This window comes from Astatotilapia calliptera, chromosome 16, assembly GCF_900246225.1.
Source record: "Astatotilapia calliptera chromosome 16, fAstCal1.2, whole genome shotgun sequence".
Lineage (NCBI taxonomy): Eukaryota > Metazoa > Chordata > Actinopteri > Cichliformes > Cichlidae > Astatotilapia > Astatotilapia calliptera.
Window position 1 is genome coordinate 33794362 of NC_039317.1, and position 25564 is coordinate 33819925.

The following is a 25564-nucleotide window of genomic DNA, read 5'->3' on the forward strand; positions in this document are numbered from 1 at the left end:
TCACAGACTGAAGATGATCGAGATTTCAGAATAAAATTCACACGAGATGTAAATAATACACAACTGTTGACGACACATGTAGTTGTTCAGCATCTCATTCGTGTCAGAGGTGAGTTTTCTCCTCCCCGGTCGGGGGTTTGGGCGTCCTCCTCCTAATGGAGCAAACAATGCGTCAAATAATTAGAGTCCATTTCTGACTCGTGCAACAAACTAAAGAAAGAGGAAACGCTGCGAAGGCTAATGTGAGTGTGTCTGTACTCACCTGGTACTAACAGGTGGCAAGATATTAGGGCGGGGGCACGCCGTGAGGACGAGCTCTCCTCTGACAGCTTCCATCATCAGGTTCTGGAGGGTGTTCATCAAAACAAGTTCACTCATGAAAGCAGACACATGTTCGCGTGTGTGGGGCGTGTTTCCTGAGCACCCTGCACTCTCCTCGCTGCCCACTGCCCTGCTCAGAGCCCGAGTCTGCGGCCTGGCGGGGGGAGAAGAGCTGGGACACAAACACTGACAGGAGGAGGATGGAAACGATGATCTGTCAGGAGAGGACGATCCCGCGGGCCGGTAGGTGTCGGGCTTGGAGGCCGAAGAAATCAGACGCTGGATGAAGGCGGAGTCATCGAGTATGTCGCTGAAATACGAAGAACATGCATGATTGATTTTCAGTGTTGTCATCTTAAATATCACCGATCTATAAATTAGAATAAATGCATAAGACAGGCTGTCTACTCTACACGTGGGCGGTACCGTAGCAGACAGCTGAGTATGTGGAAGAGGATCTCTTTGTCGGGGCTGTGTGCTGGAGCAGGAAGCCCAGTAGAGACGGTGGGTTCAGGATGATGCATCTGAACTGACTGAAGGCTTCTAATAACAGCAGGAGAAATGACATGTCATCGCTCCAGCATCTACAGTTAAGCTCAGGGATGAAGGACTGAACATATTCTGTATCTGATTTACCTATAATGCTTATTAAAGTAATCCGGACAGTTCTTTAGGTACTCTATAAGGTCATGGGAGTGTGCTGTGACCCTGAGATACAGCAGAGCAGGTCTGGGGGGGTCGGGGCGCCTCCATACTTTTGCTATCTGTCGCTGTTCCCGCAGCTCGGCCGTTCTTAGCTTAGTGCCTGCACTGGCTGCTTCATACACACCACTGGCACAGATGGGAGGAAGGGTCTAGAGTGGAAAGAGAACGTGAAGTCAGAATAAAAGCTTCATGTTCTTTTATAGTCTCGTAATTATTTTAATAATAAAATCACAGAGACCACCTTATATTTTCTGAGTGGCGGACCTTTTCTTACAGGAACTGCTGGGAGTGTCTGTGACGAGACAAGGAGTGAAATACTTTTGATTTCTACATGATTTTAAAAAATGTAATAATTAGTCTTTGAAGTCAGACCTCGTCGATCAGAACTCTTTGGCTCTCTGTGATGTTTTTGTCCGTGATTATAAATTCGTTTTTTTGTCTTTCTCTTTCTTCTTCCCAGCGCTGCAAAGCATCGTTATACCGAGTACGTTCAGCTTCCAGAGTAACCTAGAGAAGAGAGGAAAAGGACGCAACAATTCAAGGAAATGAGAAAAATAATAACAAAAAACTTGATTTATGACACAAGACAGAAGATGAACAAGGATAAGATGTTTTAAAACATTTCTTTTAGGTAAAACTGAGCTGCATAAAACAAGACTGGATGTCTGAAGTGAGATGTTTAATCCTGCTGAGGTGCTTTCAAAAAGGACCCTGAGGTTTTTACCATATTAACTTTACAGACAGGAGCTCTGTTGTTGTACTTATTTTAGCTGCAGTAAGTTCTATTCCATCCAGCATCAAAGCAGGCAAAGCTTTGAGTTTACGAATGTCAGTGGGGTTAAAAGAAAATAGAGCTGCGTGTCGTCTGCATAACGTGCCTGCAGGTGACATGTGGCAGGGGTAACATGTATAAAGGAAGGAGGAGAGGTCCAAGCACAGAACCCTGAGAAGATGCATCTGACCCTGCGTGGGTAAGGTGGCCTGTGACTTTCCTAGGGCAACAGTAAGCATTGCTGCAAACAACGATAATGCACCACACCACACTGCAGTTTCTGCACAGAAATGGTTTGTGGAACATGACAAAGACCTCATTGTACTGACTCAGTGGTGTGAACTGGGCCTTTGTGCCACCTGTAACAAAACCTAAACTTTACGATGATGCGTCTGTGTTACCTGACAGACGACATCCAGCTGATGAACTGTGGGGTAATCAGAAGTGAAGGTGAGGACACAAAGGGCACACTCCCCCGGACGAAGACGACCTCGGTCTGGGTGGATCTGCACAACCTGACACAGCACATCAACGCTCATCAACGTGAGAAAGAGAATAAAATAATGGCTTGTACAACAATGAATACAGTGGGGCAAAAAAGTATTTAGTCAGCCACCGATTGTGCAAGTTCCCCCACCTAAAATGATGACAGAGGTCAGTAATTTGCACCAGAGGTACACTTCAACTGTGAGAGACAGAATGTGGGAAAAAAATCCATGAATCCACATGGTAGGATTTGTAAAGAATTTATTCGTAAATCAGGGTGGAAAATAAGTATTTGGTCACCTCAAACAAGGAAAATCTCTGGCTCTCACAGACCTGTAACGTCTTCTGTAAGAAGCTTTTCTGTCCCCCACTCGTTACCTGTATGAATGGCACCTGTTTGAACTCATCATCTGTATCAAAGACACCTGTCCACAGCCTCAAACAGTCAGACTCCAAACTCCGCCATGGCCAAGACCAAAGAGCTTTCGAAGGACACCAGGAAAAGTATTGTAGACCTGCACCAGACTGGGAAGAGTGAATCTACAATAGGCAAGCAGCTTGGTGTGAAAAAATCAACTGTGGGAGCAATCATCAGAAAATGGAAGACATACAAGACCACTGATAATCTCCCTCCATCTGGGGCTCCACGCAAGATCTCATCCCGTGGGGTCAAAATGATCATGAGAACGGTGAGCAAAGATCCCAGAACCACACGGGGGGACCTGGTGAATGACCTGCAGAGAGCTGGGACCAAAGTAACAAAGGTCACCATCAGTAACACACTACAACGGCAGGGAATCAAATCCCGCAGTGCCAGACGTGTTCCGCTGCTGAAGCCAGTGCATGTCCAGGCCCGTCTGAAGTTTGCCAGAGAGCACATGGATGATACAGCAGAGGATTGGGAGAATGTCATGTGGTCAGATGAAACCAAAGTAGAACTTTTTGGTATAAACTCAACTCGTCGTGTTTGGAGGAAGAAGAATACTGAGTTGCATCCCAAGAACACCATACCTACTGTGAAGCATGGGGGTGGAAACATCATGCTATGGGGCTGTTTTTCTGCCAAGGGGACAGGACGACTGATCCGTGTTAAGGACAGAATGAATGGGGCCATGTATCGTGAGATTTTGAGCCAAAACCTCCTTCCATCAGTGAGAACTTTGAAGATGAAACGAGGCTGGGTCTTCCAACATGACAATGATCCAAAACACACCGCCCGGGCAACAAAGGAGTGGCTCCGTAAGAAGCATTTGAAAGTCCTGGAGTGGCCTAGCCAGTCTCCAGACCTCAACCCCATAGAAAATCTGTGGCGGGAGTTGAAAGTCCGTGTTGCTCGGCGACAGCCCCAAAACATCACTGCTCTCGAGAAGATCTGCATGGAGGAATGGGCCAAAATACCAGCTACTGTGTGTGCAAACCTGGTAAAGACCTATAGTAAACGTTTGACCTCTGTTATTGCCAACAAAGGTTATGTTACAAAGTATTGAGTTGTATTTTTGTTATTGACCAAATACTTATTTTCCACCCTGATTTACGAATAAATTCTTTACAAATCCTACCATGTGGATTCATGGATTTTTCTTTCACATTCTGTCTCTCACAGTTGAAGTGTACCTCTGGTGCAAATTACTGACCTCTGTCATCATTTTAGGTGGGGGAACTTGCACAATCGGTGGCTGACTAAATACTTTTTTGCCCCACTGTACAAGCCGTGTTTGTGTGATCCGTGACAGTCAAACAGAGCCACACAAAGAGGGCGGATCTATGTTTTTTTTGGCTACCTTTGCACCTTCCTCTTCCTGCTGGTTGGTGTGTTGGGGCAGGTCCCATTCATAGTGGGCGGTGTCTGCGCAAGACACGTTGGTGAGGAAGAAGATTCTCGAAGACTGTGAGCACACAGGGATGTCACCTAGAAAGATGCTGTCCTCAGACAGGAACAACACCTGCATAAAGCAAACATGTTAGAATTCAATGAAAATAATATTTGAATGATATACAAAAAAGATTCAAATGAACGTAGTCTCACCTGTCCCGGGAAGGGCACCCTCGTAACACTGGGTACAAAAGCTTGACAGTCACTGCTGTTACAGTGGTTTGAGGAGTCTTGTGTAAGGCTGCTAAGCCCACGTCCCTCAAACCTCACGACCGCTGAGTCACTACCTCCGATGTGGATAGGAACATCTACCTGGGGATACAGAAACGACAGAGTGTGTTTATCGTTACTGATCTGTTATCTTTCTAATTCCTCTTGATTTCTAAATGATTATTACCTAAATGATAACAATGCCAGCTGGTGAAGTACAAAACACAATTCAAACCCAGTTCCAAAAAAGGCAAAATGTAAATAAAAACAGAATCTCATAAACTCTAAATAAATAAATACATACATGTATATATGCAAACCAATAAATTCTGCTTTTATTTACATTTTTAACCTCCTAGGACCTGCGTCCACATACGTGGACATCACATTTTGGGTTATTTAGACCAAAATACTCAATTCTGCTCTACAAGGGCCTGATATCCACTTACGAGGACATTATACTGCTACTGTTCTATCAAAGTTTTAAACTAATATCCTCATATGTGGCTCTGATTTTTCATAAAAACAAAAATAAGGTAAAAAACATCTGGTAATTCTTTGTTTTTACATTCATCGGGCCCCAATCGCCCCAAATATCAAAGAGAAATTAAAAATGCTGCCGTGGAAGAGTTCGGGTCTTAGGAGGTTAAACAGCATCCCAACTTCTCTGGAATCAGGTTGTGTAAATATCCTGACGACAGGGAAAGATGTGCAGAGTATGATGTCGTACGTGATACGTCTTCGCCTCCAACGGTGAGAAGATCCATTCCAGCTTTGCAGTTTTCCCTGGAGGAATTTCTCCTTGTGGATTGAGGCAGCGCAGCACTGGATGGTCAAAGTTGTCAGCTTGAAGCTGTGACAACACAGCTGTGTCCACTTCATAGCACACTGGCACTGCCCCACCATTGTGTAATTCATACACCTGCGTGGTAAACAAACAATCACAAATCTTTTCGTTCCAAGCGTTGGGCTGTAAACATCCTCTCGCTGCACACACTTGCAGAGACACACCTGCTTTGGAGGACTGCAGTCTCCAATAGTTACGGAGGTGAAGAAGTGTTGGTGGGAGTCAAAGTGGAGATGTGGCTGATCCCTCTCTACCGTCGCCCCCTGAAAGTTCAGCTGCACACAGAATACATGAAATGGACACAAAGACAATGAAAACAATCGAATGCAGCGAATGTGCTGATGTTAAAAGAAAGTACATCATCCCTTAAAATGTGAACTGTCACATGAATAAGTTAAAAATGTTTCTTACAGAATGCCGAGTGCTTGCTCGTAGGGGGTTGTTTGATTGTTGGGTTTTCTCCGTATAACTGTGGGGTCTTTATTTTTCAAAATAAAGTGCCATGAAGCGACTGCTGTTGCAATTTGGTGCTATATAAATAAAACTGGATTCTTTGACTTCATAAATATGTTTGTCATGCCCCTCATTCATTAATCTGACGTAGCATCACAAAAAAAGGTCAAAAATGTAAAAGGAGCACAAAGCTAGCTTACCTTTGACACTAGCAAAACTGTCAGGTGACTTATTTTTACTGCACTGTCAGACCTGCGTAAATATAAAGTTTTTAAAAGCCTCACCAAGATTTCTCTGCCATATGAGAGCTTGAACACAACAGGAAAGTGATCCGTCCCAACAAAGACGTGGCTGTGAACGACAACGTTTTGAATGTTTTGGTATCAGTTTATTAGTTCATTGGTTAATAAATTAATTTGCTTCAGATTTTAGTCAGTGTGTAATGATTATGGGACATGTGCAGTCATGATCTCTGACCTGTAGCTGAAGTGTACTGCCCTCTTCTGGCCTGGGAGCAAAGTTCCAGCGCGAGGTGAAACACTGAACAATTGGTTGTCCTGAACCTGTGAAAAACATGAAACATTACTTTTGTTTTTATCTCTGTCTTATCATAATATTGATATTTTTTCTTGCAAAATGGAATAAACAAAAGACACAAAAAAGTAAGACCTTCATTTGGGACAGCTCTGTGTTACTGAACTCTCCCGTCACTGCCCAGTACTCCAACTCTATCTGTTGATCCTCTGGAAACAAGAAGGCCCTAATATCAAAGAAGAAGACAACTATCAGCAGATGGTAGAATTTACCTTCAAACCATCACATACGCTCTACTTTCAACAACAAAAATGAAAAATGACAGGGTGCATAGAGCAGACTGGTCTGTAATAATAGTATACTTTATGGCATGATATTTACATACCAGTGTACAGGAATACACCCAGGGTTGTGAAGCATCAACATAAGGTCTGAAGGATCTGAATCAACAGGAGCCGAACCAAAGTTGAAATCCAGCATGGTTTTGGTGAAGATGGAAGGACTTGTGTGCAGTCTAGAGACAGATGGAGACAACAGGGTGGTGCGCACCACACCCAGACACTGCAGGTTTAAAATGACTGTTTGTCGTTCAGGAAATACAAACTGTTCTACAACAAATACAAAATAATTCAAGTACAAAAAATTACCATAAATACCAAAAAACTTTAATTATTCCAGGGTTACGTTTCTGTTTTGTTTAGTTTTTTTGCTTGTTTCAGATGCTGACCTGTGCCTGGTGGGAGTCTGAAAGGTCAGTTCTTCAGAGGACGGGTTGGACAGCAGCTGGTCGTTGAGACAGTCCAGTGAGAAGAGTTTCCATATGTGTGTCTTGCTGAGTCTACCCACACAGCCACAGCTCCACGCATCCATCGCCTGCAGGGTGGGAAACACACCCCTAGCTCGCACTTCACAAAGCGCTTGGGGAGATGACATCACACATCCTGGAGAGAGAGAGAGACAGGCAGTGTTGCTTAATAATGACTTGGAGTTAAATTGCAGTAAACATTTAAGCGTATGGAGTGTGTATGTTTTCTACCACTGGCATTCAGAGTTGTATATGTGATGGTCCAGAGGTACTCGGCTTGCCTGTTCGGTCTGATTGTGGATCGGACCACCATGGTGGAGTGAGAGGCAACAGTTCCCCTCTCCAAGTCCAGCTGTAGGGCTAAAAGGACACAGATTCAGTCTCACTAGTAGAATCAAAAAGTACAGAGTGCAGATGAACGTATAGGTGTATCACAAAACGAGATACCACTTGGCTGAGCTGCAGAGTAAGAGTGATGTTCATCATCCAGAAGTATCTGCTGCACAGAGAGGCCGAAGGAGACTGGACAGGGACTCTTGTTTACTACAGGAATCTCAACAGTTCGACAGCTTCCAACCAAAGTCTCTCCCACATCAAGGATGGATTTCTCTGCCTGGGGAGGAAGGCACCTCTAAAGATCTGCTGCTGTTCCAAAGCTACAGGAAATGATTGCTTGAATTTTCTTGCAATATTTGTCTACGGTTATGACTGACTCACAAAAAACAAAAACAAGCATGTGTACATATTGAAATCACTCAAACACATGAATAGTTCCACCTCTATCCAGCCCCTGGATCCCACTCCCTCCACTACAAGGGTGAGGTGTGACTTGATGGATCCATGTGACTGGACAGGCCAGTAGGTTAGAGTAGGTTCTAGTGTGTATGCGTTCTCTGCCAGCGGACTGAAGGTCCACGTCTGCATCTGTAGTAAAAATAAACAAATTAAACAGATTTTTTTCCACAGTTCCACAGTTACTGTCTACATAAATGTGCAGTGTGCACTCCTCTCTCAGTCTCTCACACAGCACTCATTGGGATGCAGTTCACCAGCATCTGGTTTGACAGAGATAAGCTCCTGGTCTGGCTCTGGAATGCTCCACTGGAATCTATCATGAAAGGAAATCAGAGAAAGCCAGCTGTAGACAAGATGAATGATCCTGAGGTAAGTCCAGACTACAAACAATACACTGAAAAATGTCGGAAAACACGACCAGAATAAGAGCGCAGAAACAAATCAGGCAGCCGACCTCACTGGCAACAGGCTTCGGTTCCTGATGTGATGGGTGCGCTGGGCCTGCGAGCCCACTGCTGTTGGCTGGAAATATAAAGTGCTGCCTCCTTCCAGAGACACACACAGCTTTTCCACCACACTGACAACTGTCAGTTCCTGAAGAAGAAAGAGACATTAACAGACAGTAAAATAAAAATAACGTAAAAACGTGAGTGACTGTTGACTGACGCTCTCGTGCAGGGCCGCACCTTTGTGAGTTTAGATGCATTGAGCTGCAGGTGTAATTTAAACCCCTGGTCAGAACTATCCTCTGCTGGCACTGCTCTGAGGGACAGGATCTGGTGATCTCCTGGCTGGATCAAACCACAGCTTGGAACTACAAACGCCGATTCTGCCAGGGCAGGGTTTGAGCTGCGCTCCAAACAGAAAGTGAGCGGCCAGTCTCCAACATTGTGAAGCAGGACTGTCCGATAGGAAATGACACTGAGGGCTGGAAACACCTAGTAGAACAAAATCATTCAGCAAGCTCCAGATGTTGTTTCTAAGAAGGAATATTTGATTTATTATCTTAAAGATTTTCCTCATGAGTTGGGATTTGAAGAAAGTGCATCTTTTTTGTTCTTACCACGTGAGGGGGATTTACGGAGCAGCGTGGAGTGAAGTGTTCTTTGCCTGGCTGAAAGGAGTGGCCAATGACTCTGATGGTCACACACCAAGGCGGACACACACCTGTGTCTGGACTGTGCTGCAGAGTCCAAAGACGCATGATTGACAGCATAGGTTTGAAAGCATGTGACTGTTTAAGACCAGGTTATACTAAGTCAAAAAAGCACCGCTGCCTGTTGTAATGCACAGTTTACTGCAGTGTATAAAATAATAATACCTTATTGTATGCAAAGCACTCAAGTTGTGCTCCGTGCAGAGTATTGAGCTGCTTGGGCGCGTACGTCACTCTGAACAAGGTGGACTTAAGTGGAGCCAAGTCACAAGATGATGGAGCGATGGAGAATGGAGACTCTTGGGCGGCAGTCCAAACGAGACTTGAAGGGAAATACATGAAATATATGCATCAGCGGTCAGAAATTAAAGGTAGATTTCAGACAGAAAAACAAAAACATCAAAAGAAGCCACGCTGCAGGACACGAAGACGTACCTGAGTTTCCTCCTGGTGTGGTTTGTGATAGAGACCGACTGCGTAAAAGCAGATGAAGGAGATGAAGAGGATGTATGCTTGTGATTAAACAGCAGTTCAGTCGGGGCCACAGATACACGTAGCAATGGCAATGAAGATTTCAAACAGAGAGGATCCGTGTGCCCCAAGCAGGCCCGGTAAAAGTCTTCCACGGCGGTGGCTGACATGAACTGCTGTAAATGACACAGACAACGAGTCAGAGAGGCAAGTCTAAGCCTTCGCTGAAATTTAAATACAGAAATGTGAAAATGGAAGCATACCCCCTCCACAGGGGAGTGCAGCCCTTTCTGGTCAGACTCTATTTTATGACCTCCCCGCAGGGCTGCCGGGGCATGTGGTGAATTCTGTCTGCAGTCCTGCTGAAGCGTGTGCAGAACCAAGTGTTCAGGTTTTAGTATGGCAGGTTTCTGGTGCCCTGAGTGGCAGGTACCAATCAGGTCAAGAAACACCGGCTCCTAAAAGAGACATTATGTAAGCACATAGGTAGAAATGCTTGTCTCCGTGCCGTGTTTAACATGTCCTACCCCGTCCAGTACGAGACATGCCACTCTCCTGTAGTGTGCATTAGGCTGTGTGGGCCTGTAGGCTGCCTTCACTCTGGTGTGACTATGTGGGAGAACAGCGCCACTTGCTGGTAGGATACTAAACACACTGTTCCCACTACAGTCAATATCCCACTGGTAGAAAGCCTCAGCAGTGGAAGCATTAACGAGCTCCACCGTCCGTACAACTGATCCTCCTGCTTCAACACATTCAAAATCCACCACAGAGGAAGACAAGGCAACTTTGGGACCTGCAAAAGGAGATTATCTGGGTTATAAACTATCTTCCTTTTATTATTTGAAAATACAACTTTCTTGGGAGTGTACATGTGCTTTACTAAAGCTACAGAGAAACTGAGTTTTCCTTCATGTCTGGGCCTCTTACCAATACAACGCCCAGAGAGTTTGAGCAGACTTTGACTGAGCGTGCCTTTGCAGTTTAGAGACAAGTACTCCACTGAAACAGTATCCACCACAGCAGGGGAGTAAGTGACTGAAACCCGCCGTGATCCACCAGGAGCCACCCTACCACGGGTGGCATCACAGCTGAACTCTGATCCAAACGAGGGCACCCCACCAGGCAGCCGTGACAGAGAAAAAGACGCCGTTACCTGCAGGAAAGGATGCAAAGATGTGTGGGAGAAGGCTTCGAGCGTGAACTTTTGCACTTACGTGTCTATGTGCACCACCCACCGGAGACGGGTTAAAAATGTCAAAGTGTTTCTGCAAACTCTTGCCAACAGCAACAGGACCAAAGTCCACCAGTGGGCCACCATTATCTTCTCCCTCTTTGCTGCTGGGATTTTTCACCAGTAGATGTGGATATTTAGCTTAAAAAAGCAAGATAAAAAGTCGCAGGTAAAACAGATGCTTGAAAGACCGATGTGTCAGCTTTTGACTATTTGAAGTAGATCTAAAAATACCTAGAGTGGAATTTTACAGGGAAAACAGTATTTAGGCTAACTTTCTATTCCTCCTTTTGTATTTTACGTTCATCGTGTGATGTTGCAAACGTTATCTTTATGGGAGTGGGCCAAGCCCATCATTTTATATTTTGGTCATGACGTACAAGTAAACGAGACAGTGAGGAGGCTGACAGTTATGACAGTTTCTCACGCTAACCCTTACTCACTGACACTGTGATCAGATCTTTGGTTTGCTAGTTACAGTACCTAGTCCCTGTAGGAGGACAGTGCAGTTGCTCTCGAGCTTGCCCTCCTCTCCAAACCTGCAGAGAGCCTGCTGCTGGTACACCAGTGCCTCCTGTGGCCGGAAGACCACTGTGGTGTGACACTCCTGACCGGGTTTCAACAGGCCCTGCTCTGGACGGAGCTGGAATGGTGCAGGACACTCCCACTGGAAGTACGTATGGAGTTTACTACAGGATTAAATAAAAAAGAGGCGATTAAAGTAAAATAAAAGCAAGCGTTCTATTTTCTATTTCCTCCCAACATAGAAAACACACATACAGGTTAAATGAAATACACACAGAGACATAACCGTGTACCTGGCATTTTTTAATGGGAAATCAGTGTGTGTGGAGTGTTCAACAGCACAGAGCGGGAGCATCACAGACTCAGGAACCTCCAGGGTGTGAGAGGGAACGACGGCACGGAGGCATACATGAAAGCTGCCTTCTTTCCCTTGAAATTCAATGCTGTCCTCATACTCACACTGTCTCAGACACACGCAGCAGTACACAAGCAGAAGACTTCAAAGCACAGAGTGAGCTGCTGTATTTAAATAGTTTATCATCTACTCAGGATTTTATTGAAACAGTTAAATTACTTTTATATTTACCTGCTCTCTATACATCAGTTTGTATCATGTAAGGTTACTGACTACAGAGATACTGCTGCATAAGCATGAAAGCACTAGTACATTTCATATTTCAAAATCAGTGAAGATCAAGTAGTATTCTGTCTGATTTTGACATGTGTTACCCTTTGAAGAGGTTTAAAGGTGACTTGTATGGAGAAGGAAGTCCCGGGGCTGATGACAGCTATGTGAGGAGCCAAGGTGGAGAAAATCTTGGACACAGGAGGCCTGTGAAGGGAAGCGAGGGACGTGTTATCTGCAGGGATAAAACAAAGCTTAGCTTTGCACAGAGCAGATTAAACACCTTATGTGTAGCTTCTTTAGCTTGTTGTGGACGTTCTTTAACACTAATGTCTTGGTAAATTCTCTGCCCAGGTCCCAGTCCTCCCAGGCCAGCTCTGGTCTCGTTTCCACTCCAAAGAAGCAGTTTCTTTGGCTTGGTGCTCGTCGCTGACACTTCCCAACCCTCTGCCTGTGGGGAATCCCTGGATCCTGGCAGGTTTGGTGTTGTAGGAGATGTGAGTTTTGGAAAAACACAAAAAACAAAACATTTATTCCAAATTCAAAACAATCTTTAACATTTATAGTGGACCTGAAACAGTCATACAGCAATGTCTCTTTGAGAAAAGGCAACTATATCTTCAAAATGATACATTTTTGTACAAACTTTACATTGACCAATAGGAATGGATGAAGTCATTCAGTGAACATTTTTTGCACACAGTATATTTCAATTAAAGATTTGGCTTGATAAGAACAAATTATGATTAATGATGTTAGTTGTAAATGGATTAAATACAAATATAAAGATCCAGATAGATGGTGTTGATACAGAAAAAGACATTATAGATAGTTAGAAAGGACACGTTAAATATATTCTTCCTTCAGTGTCAACAAGCAGCACTAAACAAAGCAGAGCAGGATTTCACATCACTCCATGTTCACCTTATTTAAGCTATTGTTCAAAGGTCTGGGACAATAACAACTTTTGCAACAAACATAAATTTAACCAAAAAGAAGTATAAAGATATGATCTTCATCAGATAGGAGAGGAAGATGTTGAATTTTAGTCAGTGTTTCTGTTTTTAGCTGCTACTTGCTTTGCTGCGTGGAGCACAATTATGGAGTTGTGAAAACAAGATAATACGGGAATAATTTGTATTTTATGTAGCGTACGTATTATGTGTAGTTAGAAATGTGTTCACTGCTGTTATTGAGGTTTAAATCAACAGGGAAGCTGGATAAATAAACACTGATAACTTTGTGACATTGTAGTTTTTACTGGATTATTTTCTGTATACTGTTTACATTATTGACATAAAGTAAACAAAACTAAACAAACACAGTTTCGTAAATGTGAGCACAGCACAGGGTTATTCTCACAGATCTCAAACAGGAAAAAAACAATGATGCCAAACTTTACTTTGATATCGTTGCCAGTGACGGAGGCCTCCCGTGGAGCGGCAGACACCAGCGGGTCAGGACCCCGAGTCTCCGCTAACATGGCTGTAAAGGAAGAAGACGCTTAGTCCTCGACACAGAAGGAAACACGGGGAATGGTAACGTAGCTCTTTCCCGTTTAAGACACATTTTACGGTCAGTAACACGAACTGGTTGGTGGCTAAAAAACAACCTCACCTTACCGACACGCGGAGCAAACTCTTCAACTACTTTTTATTTGCCTCAAAATTGAAGACGAAGAAGAAAGAACACGCCGGGAACAGACATGGGTCAGCGTTGTTGCGTTGTCGTTTCCATAGCAACAAGCCTCCAGAAGAAATTACGGCGACTGATAAGGGTCATTTGCAAACTGCTACGTGAGGACGTAACCAGAGTGGTGACGCTGTGACGTAGTTTTACGGTATGTAAATACGCGGATGCAGAGATATGTTAGGTTATAGCAGGTAATCATCCTTTAAATGGTTCAGCCACACTGTGTCTACTTTATTAAATTATAGAACTTTAATTATAATTCATAATCCAAAGTTTCTCATTTTTTTCAACAAACTTGAAAACACATGAATTTAAGGTAATTTCGAAAATTTTATTAACAAGCAAACAAAAACTCTGACACTGCATTGCAAAAAAAAGAAATATATTAAATTCTATAACTGTTAAATTATATATTTTTTACAGAGTACAAGGGGGATGAGAAGGCAAACTTGAAAAGCAAGGCATGCAGATATTTCACTGAGTCCATGGCTTTAACTAAATACAAGCATTTCCAAGAAACTAAAACAAAGGGAAAGCATTCAATATCATAAAACAAACTAAATTCCTAAAAGGAAATACAGTAGCAACACAACAGTGTGCCTGTTATGTGTTTATAATGCCCTGAAACATCAGCTGAGTTCACGTAAATCACGTATTGTAACGGACCAGGAAACCTGGATAATATTACCATCCACACTGACACCATTAGTTTTATTTTATGTCTGTCTCATTGTCTACTACCTTCTATGAAAGTGCCATTATCACTCGTTCATGTAGTTTAATTGCATGCGCGTACAAAGATAAATGTGTTTATTGCAGGTGGCAGGACAGGGAAGTGGGCTTTAAGTCATAAAGATAAATTCAAAAAGTCTGAATTATTTGTTGATTTTAAAGTCATAACTCATGGATGGATAGCTGGCTATTAAAGCATTAAATGTTCAGGTACATAACAATTGAACAGTTCTGATTTCATGTAATATTAATAACAGACTGAGATGTTTGGAGTTGGTTTAGCACTATGATCCAGGCTGTTAAAAAACAAACTAACCAAGCAAAACTTTTAACAAAACGTTGTTTTCATTCCACCGTCTTCGTGCACAGGATTGCAATGGCATTACTATTTTAATAATAATGAGCATAAGAAGACATATAATAAAAACATGGATGAGTTTATGATGGGAAAGCCCCAGTTTTTGTTCCTGGGCCTCCCTCCTCAGTCTCCTCCTCTGAGTAAGAGTTGTAGTTTGCCATTTCTCCTCCTGAATGCCTCGTGAACCCAACAGAGCCAAAGGAACTTTCTCTCAGCTCTTTTATCTGCTCTTTCTCATCCTCGTGTTCCCCTGCTATCTCCTCCTCATCCTCTAGGCTCAAGGTGCGAGAGCCACCGTGACGTTTGATACTCTTCAAATCCATCCCGCTTCTTTCTCTGTCCGCGAGGCTGCTTGGAGTTACTTGTTCCCTAGTTTTGCGACTTCTCTTCCACTTCATCCGCCTGTTCTGGAACCAGATCTTAACCTGGAAATGGCAGGAATCATCACAGTTTGGACTATTTAGTAATGTAGCTGGCTGAACTGAGAATAAATGAAGTTGGTATATGAAATGCTGACAAGAATGTAGTAAAAATCAAACACCAGGGAGCTGTTAATGTTACACACAAAAAATAGCCATTGTTGGCTTATATGGTCATTCACTAACTTTGTCAGCGTCTAACCTGAGTCTCTGTTAGCATGAGCGAGGTGGCCACTTCAAACCGTTTAGGCCTGGATAGGTACTTGTTGAGCTTGAACTGGTTTTCCAGTTCCAGCAGCTGCTGACTGGTGAAAGCTGTTCTGGGCCTCCGACACTTCCCCAACAAACCTGTCTGAGATGGTGCTGAGGAGAAACCAGACAAATTATTTATGACATATCAATGATATTAATTTGTCTCTGCAAGTGGAAATATTTCACTTGTTATGACTGGTAGGCCTGTAAGGAAGCAAATCATATGGCGGCCTACATAAAGGTAATCTATAAATGGGATTAAGGAGGAAAGGAAATATTACAAAATCCCAAATCCTGGTTTCTCATTGCTGCCACGGCCGACCTGTGTCACAGTGTTTCTGTCAGTTAACAGTTATTGCTTTGATGGAGGGTCATGATAACAGGATTGCTGCAGAGGAGTAATAAACCATCACAGGGGTCCATTACCTTAATGAAAACACTATAAGTGTGATCAGTTGACTGAGGTCTGTATCAGGTGTTACCTTTACCATAAACAGTGCATGTTATTTGTATGACATAAATCGTCCTCAAACTACAGCTTCTCAATGTCAAAGCACTTTCAATACGAACACACAGGTAATAGTGATCTTTACAATAAACGACCTCAGAGAAAAACACATGCAGCTGTGCACCAAACAATCAATAACTAAAGAAAAAATATAGAATCAATTTATGAAGTGCTTTATTGTTCTACATAAATTAACACACTGGCCAAATACGTGATCAACAAAGAAACACTGCAACTATTAAATTATTATTTAAATGTTAATACCAAGCAGAAGAATGTTATAACAAGTTTTATTAAATATTCAAAAACTTTGATCCAAAAATTAAGATGTTGAAAAATTCTTACCATGTACGAAAATAACAATGATAAAGTTTATAGGCGAGAAAAATGCAAATCTGTGGAAACAAACACGCAAACTCACCGTTATACTCTCTGAGTCTGGGCATCATTATCCCGGCTCTGATCCAAGGCTCCAGTGGGAGCGTCCCGGTGACCCCCTTCAGCTGCTCCGGATACGGATGGACCAGCTGCGTGAAGCCGGGGTACATGAAGGCGGTGTGCTGGCCTCCGAGGGCCGCCACGGGATACACAGAGCTCGGGTGCATTCCGATGAGACCCACCTGATGCAGGGCAGGGAATGCCGACTGGGACAGGTTGAAGAGATGAGACTTGGAGAGGACTTCAGACTGCGCCGGAGACGAGTTTGAGGAGTTTGGATGAGGGGAGGAGGGCGTCTCTGAGCCGCCGGTCGACAGCGGGCTGTCTCCGGGGCTCCTGCTGTGATACAGCCCGGGGGACGCACTGTCCGTGTCCGTCCTCTGGTCCACGTCGTGCGCCAGCAGCGCATCAATTCGAAAGTTTTTGGATTTCTCCATGTTGGCTGTCATTCTGACTCGAGATGTGTCCTCTGAACAGTTGATGTTATTTCGTGTGAAGCGTTTTTGTTGTTTTTAAAACCCGAACCTAAACTTCAATAATGAAATAAACTCTTCTGATGAACTTTCGATGTTTCCCTAAGGTCTTGATACACGGGTTAAGCTTGTCATTCCCACTCACGGAAGAAATGCCTTTTTTCTGACCCACTGCACGAACTCTGCGTGTAAAAAACACTTCACCGCTCCGACAGTGAGCGCAAAAATTACTCGAACCCAAGCGCACGACAAAGTCTGCTTTGTTGTGATTGGCCAGAGCTCTGCAGAAGCACAGGGGCAGGAACTCACAAACTCTTCTGGTGTTAATTGATCTCGTCCTTCTTATGCATACAACTAGGTCACAGAAATGGCTTCCTGTAAGCCCCTGTTAGAACCATTTACGCGTCAATAAATCTCAAAGCAGAAAAGATTAACCTGTGTAGGAGAACTTTGTAAAAAGGAAAGAAAGATTAATAATGTGAACTTCTTCTTCCTTAAATGTCTGCGTCCTCTATCTTTAACCCTGTTTCAGGTGAAGTCGAGGTGTAGTTTTCTCACACAACCTCTTACACACTCATTATATTACACATCCAACATGTGTGAGGTGCAAACACTCTTGACGACTATATTGCCTTAATTGCTGTAATCTTACTTAGAGTTATGACAAAAATTAATCATTTTACAGCTAACTCTTGATTAAACTTTATAGCCTGCTAAGGTTGACAGAAACCCAACTGTTCTTATCAGCAGCCGCTTCCATGATTATCGTCATCACCACACTACAGAGCACATAAAAGGGCAGTAAACTGAGAGAAAGCAAACTTTTCTTTGTTTTCCCCTCCTGTAGATTAGAACCACACCGGCAAAGTAGACACAGGTGACAAAAAACACGTAGTAGTTGGCATTTATTCTTCAATTATACACACGGTGCATGCAACCAAGATTTGGAAAGGGAAGACAGTTTTCTTCTTCGTCTATTGCATGCAGTAGTATATTTTATATATTAATGTGCACAAAAGAGGACGGCATGTAAGTAGTTATAGTTTTCCAGGAGATCTTCCCTTCAACCTAAACTGATTCCTACGTGTCGCAGACAAACAGACAGACAATATCTTAATTAGAGGCTGAAACTGAGCAATTAAGCGTCGCTTAAAGGGTTCAGCCTTCATCTATATAGACTATTTTCCACAGTCACCAGGTGTGATTTCCTGCTGGACTTTACAGGATTGATAAGAGACAGTCATTGACCTGGGAAAACAAACTGTTCTCATGTCCAAGACAAATACACCAACACCTGCTGAACTGAGCACACAGCATTTAAGAGAAACAGCCTACGTGTTTAAAGTAAAAGTTGCATGTGTGTGCTGGAACGTTACATATACATATATATATTTGAGTAAATTATCAGCCGCCTCCTTTGACTGGAAGAGCTGTGCGTATAGTAGGAGTTAATGTTGTGTAATTATTATAACTTACATCACTGATCAAATATTAAAGCATGGGCACAGCAAGGTGTCTTATCCATGGCTAATGCACCCATCAGCGTGCTGCACAAAACTGTGCATGAACAGGAAGAGTCCACAAAGCAGCGTACATGTTCATCATATATTCTATAACATTTATTATGTATCCTGTTTTAACAAGAGCAAGCAATTTGATTGCAAATTCTTGGGCATTTGTTATAAAGTAAATGCTTTATGTTATAGCATGGGCGACTCGTTCTCGGTGTCTTTGATGGTCAGATACATCACTGTGATGTTGGACAGATCCAAGGCTGTAAAAACCGACTGTAAAATAATTACCACCCTGTGATCTCTTCTCCGGGCATTAGATAAGGCAGAGCGAGGATATAGCTCACCATTAAATACAGTCTGTCTAACATTTCTTGATGGCCAAGCATAAATATCATAACCTTTGAGATAAGGTTCTGTAGGCTGATGACATTGATATTTAAAATTTAACACCAAATAGAAACAGCGTGTTTGGTAATATATTAGAATTGTGATTTATGGTCATTAGACTGCCATTTTAATCATCCTTAAAAAAGTCTTTGTTTTCATATAACATCTGTGCATAGATGGTTTCTGTTCATTGCACAGCAGAGATGGCCTGTTATAAGATATCGTTCTACATCTGTTTTTGTTAAACGGAGACATTATTCATCAACCACATTCACTCATCTTCAGCTATAACAGCGGAAATCAGGAGTGAGGGTTTTAAGTGGGCTGCAAACTTTTTGTCGTTGTTCAGTTTTCAGATACGTGTTGTTAGAAGACATGACTGAAATTTAAGAGTTAACACAGGACGTCGGTTCAGGGGGGAGAAGAGTTTTTAAGGTGAAAGGCTGTGATGTAGGCTTTTGGGTTGTCTTCATTACATTTAAGGAGGAATGTGTTCTCTCCTGGCAAAAAAGTTGTCCTTCTTGGTCCAATTTAACACAAAAGAAACTGAAGGAAAGAAGCAGAGCAGATGTTTATTCTTTCAGAAGGATGGCTGCTCTTCCATTCATGTTAAAATCCTTGATTTAAATTAAATGATTTACAATTTAATGCATTTTATTTAACCTCCCTTTCTTGTTGTCTTTCTATCATGCACACACACACACTGGTCTGACAAGAGCAACAATGCAGATCACAGAGTTATAATGGATAAGAGCAAGCCATAGAATAGAAAAACAAGCCAGCCCATCGCTCCCCTCTACCCTCAGCTGTAAAAGAAGCGTTTATGTCGCCTCTTTTCATACACAAATGTAAAGAAGGTGGGCGATTCTGTCAGACCTCTATAGTTAAATGGCAAAAAGGTTACCCCATTCTTGAAGTGCAGAGGCAGAGCCGATTTTATTTCACTTATTTTATGCCAAGAACCTGTTTGTTAAACGGGGTCTAGTGCAGCAGTGAACCTCTAATAGAATTTGTGCAATTTAAAAAAATAATAATTTCCACCCACATTTGGCTACAATGTGGGTGGAAATTATGCACATCATCTCGTGACTCTCATGACTTTGCAAAGGACAGACTCTGTGCAGGCTTCTGTGGGTATTTTCCAATAGTTGACACTAATGATTGCTGCAAGGTAGCGCCTGAGAGTTCAGCAGCATGTTCCCATCATCAACACCACGCAACCAAGGAAAGATACGGGCGTCAGACAGGGATTAACACGCCACGCATTTTAGTAAAGTAAGACATGACAGTGTATCCCAGGAGACTTTGGGTTGAGAAGAAAATTCCCCCAAATTCCCAACAGATAGAATATAATAAAGCCTGTTGTTCCCCAGCTGTCTGCGTCCTATTGTGGAATCTAGTCCAAAATCTGCTTTTGGATTCTATTGTATCTTTTGTCGTACCCTCGTTTTGCTCCGATTGGCCTAATGGACCGCAGGGGAATGGAACACTTCCTAGTTGAGCAGCGGTGGGTGTTCGGGGTTGCAAGGTTCAACATTGTTCAAAATGAGTTGATTAATGACAGCCTTCAAAACTCAGACCGGGAGATAATGAGGAGGACAAGAGGGAGGGATGGAGGAGGAGGAGAGGGAAAGGAGGCGAGGCGGAGAGCTGAGATTGGATGATTATTACTTAGCACAGTTAAGGGTGAGATGACAGTACAATGACAATGAGGCTTCAGGGTAGAAGTGGAGGAAGAGAGGAGGCACATAGCTAATTACTCCTAAACAGAAGTCTGTGAATGATAGGAGGAGACAGACACACGTAGAGCTGGTTAGCACACAAAGACAGGGGCAGTGACTGGGCCGCAAAGGAGTGGCTGGAGAGAGTAGTTAAACATCTGTTGCTCTGTGGGACACCCAGTCTGCTCCTCAGAGCGAGGATCTCAAAGCGCTCATCGCACACATGTTCCTCAGCACGACAATGTGAAGCCTGTGCTAACCACTCTTATACAAAACTGCTATTTTTGCACCAGTGCTGTCAATATTTGTTCACATAAAGCATTAAGGGAACACCAGAATCATTATAAATCATGCTTTAGGGAACATGAACTTCCAGTTCCTGAGATATTTTAGCCATAAACATAGTGACAGATCAACACAGACATAAAAGTAAACTTTTATCGAATCAAAATAGCAATCTCCTCTTTTATATGTTTGCTTGAATATGACATGAACAGACATCTGCTCTTCTTGTCCGCTCTTACCTGCATTTTTCTATAACTAATAATCGTTCTTTCCACAGCTGAGACAGTTCAATTAGCCTTGTGATCCACAGACACTCCCACCAATCCATGTTTGTGGCATTTAATCAGTGGCATGCGTGTGTGTGTGTTAGGGTGAGTGGTAGGTTAAGAAGGAAACACATAATTCTTTGTAGTAACCTTGTGTGACACTGTCACATCAGCTTTATTTTGTTCCCCTTCTCCTCTGGTTGCTTTAGTACCTGACACGCTGAGATGAAACATGCCTTTATTGTTGAGTGAGGCAGATTAAATAAAAAAGGCCAGAGGGAGAAGCTTGTAACTCTGGGAATGAGTTTAGGTTGCAGATTTAGAATATTGCATCGCTGGCTGCTGTGGGGGTGTTGCATTCTTATCAAAGCGCATCCTGAAGTGACCTACATGATGATATATGGGCTGAAAACAATCTGAATAAATGAAGAAACGCTGGAATCTCAGCCTGTTTCATACTGAAGACACGGAGCAGCCTTCATGTTTTTCTATCGCTTTTATTTTGCAAATATTCTGCACACATCCTCCTCTTAATTTAAACCATGGGCTTTAAATGTCTAAATATAAACTCCATAGGGAAATATGAATTTCAGTGTAAAATGATTATTTCATTTATTAATGAGGGAAAAAACAGTTGTCCAAACCTACCTGACCCTGCGTGGAAAAAGTAACTGTCCCATAGACCTAAAAACTGTTACTACTACTCTTAACTAATTTAAGATCCTGCCAATCTGATTTAAGCCACTCCACAGCAATCGCAGACCATCACTCTACCGAGTATTTTCAATCATGCAGTTCTTTAGATGTTGTTTTGGGCTCTTCTGGATGAGTCACTGATGCACTTTTGGAGTAATTGGGATTGTCTGGCCACGCAGGGAAGTGTCACCTTCGTTTAAAGTTTCCTCCATGTGTGGATAACGGCTCTCACCGTGGTTCACTGCCGTCCACTTTCAGACTCTTCCAGACACTAAACCAAGGCACAATGTACATTTCAATTCCTTTAATTTTAAATATGTTTATATTGTCTATCCTGTAAAATAGTCAGATATCTATTCATATTAATGTACAGAATTCACCTGCTTGCTGCTACTACTGCACATTCACCCAATGTATATACTATATGTATATATATATATATATATATATATATATATATATATATATATATATATATATATATATATATATATAATGTTCTTCCTCTACACCCCCCCCAATTTTTGCACATGTCGAGGAGCGTGTCAGGCTACATTTCACTGTGTGTTATACTTGTATAACTATGCATGTGACAAATGATAAAGAACCTTGAACCTTGACCTTGAAGTCCCAAAACCTTAGAAAAGGATTCTTAGCCTTTCCAGACTGATACATGTCAGCAACATGCCTCCAAATTAATTTCTGTCACTACATGCCAGATACATGAGTGCTCTGGGTTTAAACAGCATTAAACAGTATTTTTATAAGCAAATCTTCATCATTGTCTTCTTTGCTCATGATTATTCCATGATGCTCTCGGCATATTTTTCCAAACTCATTCAGTAACAGCTCCACATACATAATGCCAAACGTCTGGCTCTAAAGACACTCGGGAGTATTTAGGAAAATAATGAGGTCTGTGTCCCCATCACTTTATTTTATTGATGTTATTTTAGTTTTATCGTGTACTTTAGCTAAACACTCAGTTTATAGCAATGAGACAATGAACAATGATGTGACTGAATCTGCTCAAAAAACATTAATTTAATATACAACCTCTTTACTGAAAGGTGCGATTAAAAATGGCAGCCAGTTCTGGTTTAATAGCAGATGACGCCTGGTTGTCGTGCAGGAATCTCCAGCCTGGGACGGGTTAAAGGATGAAGTTGTGTTTCAGAAGGTTTCCAAGCGTTAAAAAGAGAAAAACCTTTGGTTTAACTGGTCATTTAGGACTGACAGGCTTAGAGGAGGGGCTGCCACTGCTTGATGCATGTCGTGCCACACTGAGGAAGAGGTCTCATTTTCCTCACTGATCCTTTTGCTTATGTGTTATGTCTTCTGTCATTATTGTTCCCCCCAACCTTCTGCTCCTCGCTTTGTCTTCTTTTTCCACACTTTTTGCCAATTTTTGTTCATCTAACGGCAGTCTGAACAAATGCGTTAGTTACAGTAATATGCAATTTAAAAAGCAAGCGTTAAAATCATCAGTACCATTGGGGGCCATAATGTCTTGATTAAGAGTCATTATCCTTCCAATTTTGCTCTAAACAGCTTCTAAGCACCAATCAGGAAACTCAGTTTTAACTGCCTTTTCACCCTCCACGAGACAGTTTATACTATGAAGAGCAAATATTTCATCGTAGACCTTGAAGCAGCCTGGGGCCTTTTTGAAATTTAAGGAAAATGTCACAGAATCAACCTGATGTAGTAACCGGACGCAGTAAGCTGCTGGGAAGATGGATAGCTGCCAAAACTGTGCTCTACTGCACTAAAATGTATAAATTCACAGCCTTTGCATGTTACAAATAATTTATATTCACTGAGGCAGATACACTCACATACATGCCTGCTAGTTTCTGAGCTACCTGTCGTCCTGCCTAATGTCTGTAAATGAGCACCTAACGATGTGTGTGAAGCTATTTGCTTATCTATATCATTGTCGCAGCTGCTTGTGTTCACACGCAATCTATGTGAAGATCATTAAAAGACACAGATGCACACACAAACACGCCAACTTTTGCTTGCACAGGGAACAGGATGTGTTATCACTTGCATGAACTTGTAATGCAATGCAAGTAGGGTTGCCAACTCCCTGAAAAATAAATAAGGGACACCTCGTGGCCAGGGCCGGGCAACCCAGTTCACCCTTCCCAGTGTGGTGAATTTTGTAGTTTTTTTTTTTTGTGTGTGAAATTATTTTTTAACCATTTGACTTGAACTTGATTTAAGCAGATGCATATTCTTTGTGATATGACCATATAGGAAACAAATGATCATTTGGCCATTTATTTTTAGCTCAAAATGACAACATTAACACAGTAAAACAGGTCTCTTTCTTAAACAGAAGCCTGTCATGCTTAACTTTTGAGAATATAAGTAAATCTTTCTTTAAAAAAACTCTGTCCTGCTTAACTTAAAATTATATAAATTAATAGAAAACAATAGAAAAATATTCTTGTAACAGTGCACATATAGTGCATTTAGTACAACTGGCTTCAGTTGAGGTATTATTTCAGCTTTTCTAATGCTAATCAACTGCTCCTGTTTGTAAACCCACTTGTTCCCATGATTACGCATCATAACTCATCATCATTATTAAAATATGTATTACTTTTATGTATTAGTGATCTATTTGTTGCAATCATCCATCCTTGCAGTTGTTTATTACACAAAATAAATTTATATTATCACACTTCTGGCCACATAGCGCTGATATTCACTGCACATGTCCACACCGGTGTGTGAATGTGTGCGTGAATGGGTGGATGACTGGATATGTAAAGCGCTTTGGGGTCCTTAAGGACTAGTAAAGCGCTATATAAATACAGGCCAATACAGGCCATATTAACCTTAACCAGAGGGTTTAAAAAAAAACAACCAGTGTTTACATACCATATCTGCTTCTGCCGTGGCCTGGTGGACAAAAAATTGGTTAAGGGTTCCCCGAGCTTTCACGCCCCTCATGTTCTTCATGTGCCCACCATTAGAAGCATGCCTATGGAAAAAGTGCGCCGGCACACAGTGCAGTGCGCTTTATAGGTGTTACCATGCATTTTCCCAGCCAGGTGTTTTCCTTTTCCCATTCCTCCCAGTACTTTTGCAGCCTTTTTTTCTTTCTCTGAAGGGAACAAACATTGCTGCTCTAATGCTGGGCTTACACTGTGCAATTTTTGGCCCATTTTGAGCCGATTTTTGAGTCGTGCGACCGATTTGGTGATCGGCCCGATTTTGGCCTTCATCGTGCATCGTTTAGTATACGTGGGGTAATGAGAAGCGGCTGTGGTGACACAGCCGCTCACACTGCTCACGCGCAAACACGTAAACGTCGGTGAAAAAGACGGAGCAGCACGGCTGTGCAGCGTGTGATCTGGACACAAGCGATGGAGGCACAACTTGTAGAACTTTGGAAAGCTCATCCGAGCCTTTTCCATGTGGCATCACAAAATTATCACGACCACAACAACCGTGAAAATAGTTGGATTTACACTGCTGCTCAATCACAGCTGCCTGATCAATGTTTTTCATTAGCAATTTAGCAAAGTTGATGGTGGTGGTGTGTCTGTGTGAGTGAAAGACAGAGAGAGGGAGCGACAGATTTTCTGTTATAACCTTCATTTTATGGAGGCACAGTGTGAGCACTCAGGTCGCATCAGAGCATCGGGCCGTATAGTGTGAGACCTGCATCGTGACCTATGAACGTCTAACCCCTGCGAGTCAATCGTGCAGTTTGAGCAGGAGCTGAATAACGTAACTGAAAAAATCGCACAGTGTTTGCCCAGCTTTAGGTGTACTGTTGTCCGAGACTTGCACCGCAGTGTCGGCGTTTGTTTCCCTGTTGGCCATGCTTCTTGTTGTGGTCATCTGTTGTCTTCCGGTATTTTCTCCGTAAGCGACCTTTCCTCGACCAATGAGATGAGCGGTAATCTGAATTGTCATACTCAAATTGTCATAAGTGTGCTGTCAGCTCATTGGTCACAAAGCAGGAGAGGGGCTGGGAATTATGTTTTCAAA

The 25564-nt window shown here is 42.5% G+C and overlaps 2 protein-coding genes across 3 annotated transcripts; both read right to left on the reverse strand.

Moving 5' to 3' along the window:
* Positions 1 to 8: 8 nt before the first annotated feature.
* cfap65 (cilia and flagella associated protein 65) lies at positions 9 to 13549 on the reverse strand. 2 transcript variants are annotated; one of them, XM_026145306.1, is made up of 35 exons: positions 13435 to 13549; positions 13215 to 13297; positions 12096 to 12283; positions 11917 to 12019; positions 11481 to 11647; positions 11146 to 11351; positions 10667 to 10803; positions 10359 to 10584; positions 9956 to 10224; positions 9692 to 9886; positions 9393 to 9604; positions 9123 to 9279; positions 8865 to 8984; positions 8488 to 8739; positions 8256 to 8395; positions 8030 to 8114; positions 7784 to 7930; positions 7454 to 7619; positions 7238 to 7366; positions 6929 to 7142; positions 6587 to 6715; positions 6337 to 6427; positions 6145 to 6230; positions 5952 to 6018; positions 5379 to 5489; positions 5098 to 5289; positions 4311 to 4469; positions 4066 to 4227; positions 2200 to 2313; positions 1399 to 1533; positions 1268 to 1318; positions 958 to 1175; positions 748 to 864; positions 263 to 631; positions 9 to 152 (listed from the first exon to the last, which is right to left on the reverse strand). In XM_026145306.1, exons 2-35 carry the CDS (start codon positions 13293 to 13295, stop codon positions 104 to 106), a joined length of 5244 nt encoding a protein of 1747 aa, XP_026001091.1. In that variant the 5' UTR covers positions 13296 to 13297; positions 13435 to 13549; the 3' UTR covers positions 9 to 103. The 2 variants fall into 2 exon arrangements, with proteins under 2 accessions (XP_026001091.1, XP_026001090.1); XM_026145305.1 differs by having other exon boundaries at positions 13430 to 13549.
* Positions 13550 to 13943: 394 nt separating this feature from the next.
* On the reverse strand, positions 13944 to 16834 carry LOC113008285 (motor neuron and pancreas homeobox protein 1-like). Its single transcript, XM_026145589.1, has 3 exons — positions 16195 to 16834; positions 15216 to 15376; positions 13944 to 15019 (listed from the first exon to the last, which is right to left on the reverse strand). Exons 1-3 carry the CDS (start codon positions 16658 to 16660, stop codon positions 14675 to 14677), a joined length of 972 nt encoding a protein of 323 aa, XP_026001374.1. The 5' UTR covers positions 16661 to 16834; the 3' UTR covers positions 13944 to 14674.
* Positions 16835 to 25564: the final 8730 nt, after the last annotated feature.

Coding starts and splice junctions, on each gene's coding strand:
- cfap65 (XM_026145306.1), bottom strand. CDS start 13,295: ATGTTAGCGGAGACTCGGGGTCCTGACCCGCTGGTGTCTGCCGCTCCA. Junction 4,470..5,097: donor TGGAGGCGAAGACGTATCAC/GTACGACATCAT, acceptor CTGTATCCCCAG/GTAGATGTTCCTATCCACAT. Junction 865..957: donor TACTTTAATAAGCATTATAG/GTAAATCAGATA, acceptor TGCTGTTATTAG/AAGCCTTCAGTCAGTTCAGA.
- LOC113008285 (XM_026145589.1), bottom strand. CDS start 16,660: ATGACAGCCAACATGGAGAAATCCAAAAACTTTCGAATTGATGCGCTG. Junction 15,377..16,194: donor CAGACTCAGAGAGTATAACG/GTGAGTTTGCGT, acceptor GTTTCTCCTCAG/CACCATCTCAGACAGGTTTG. Junction 15,020..15,215: donor TCATGCTAACAGAGACTCAG/GTTAGACGCTGA, acceptor TGCCATTTCCAG/GTTAAGATCTGGTTCCAGAA.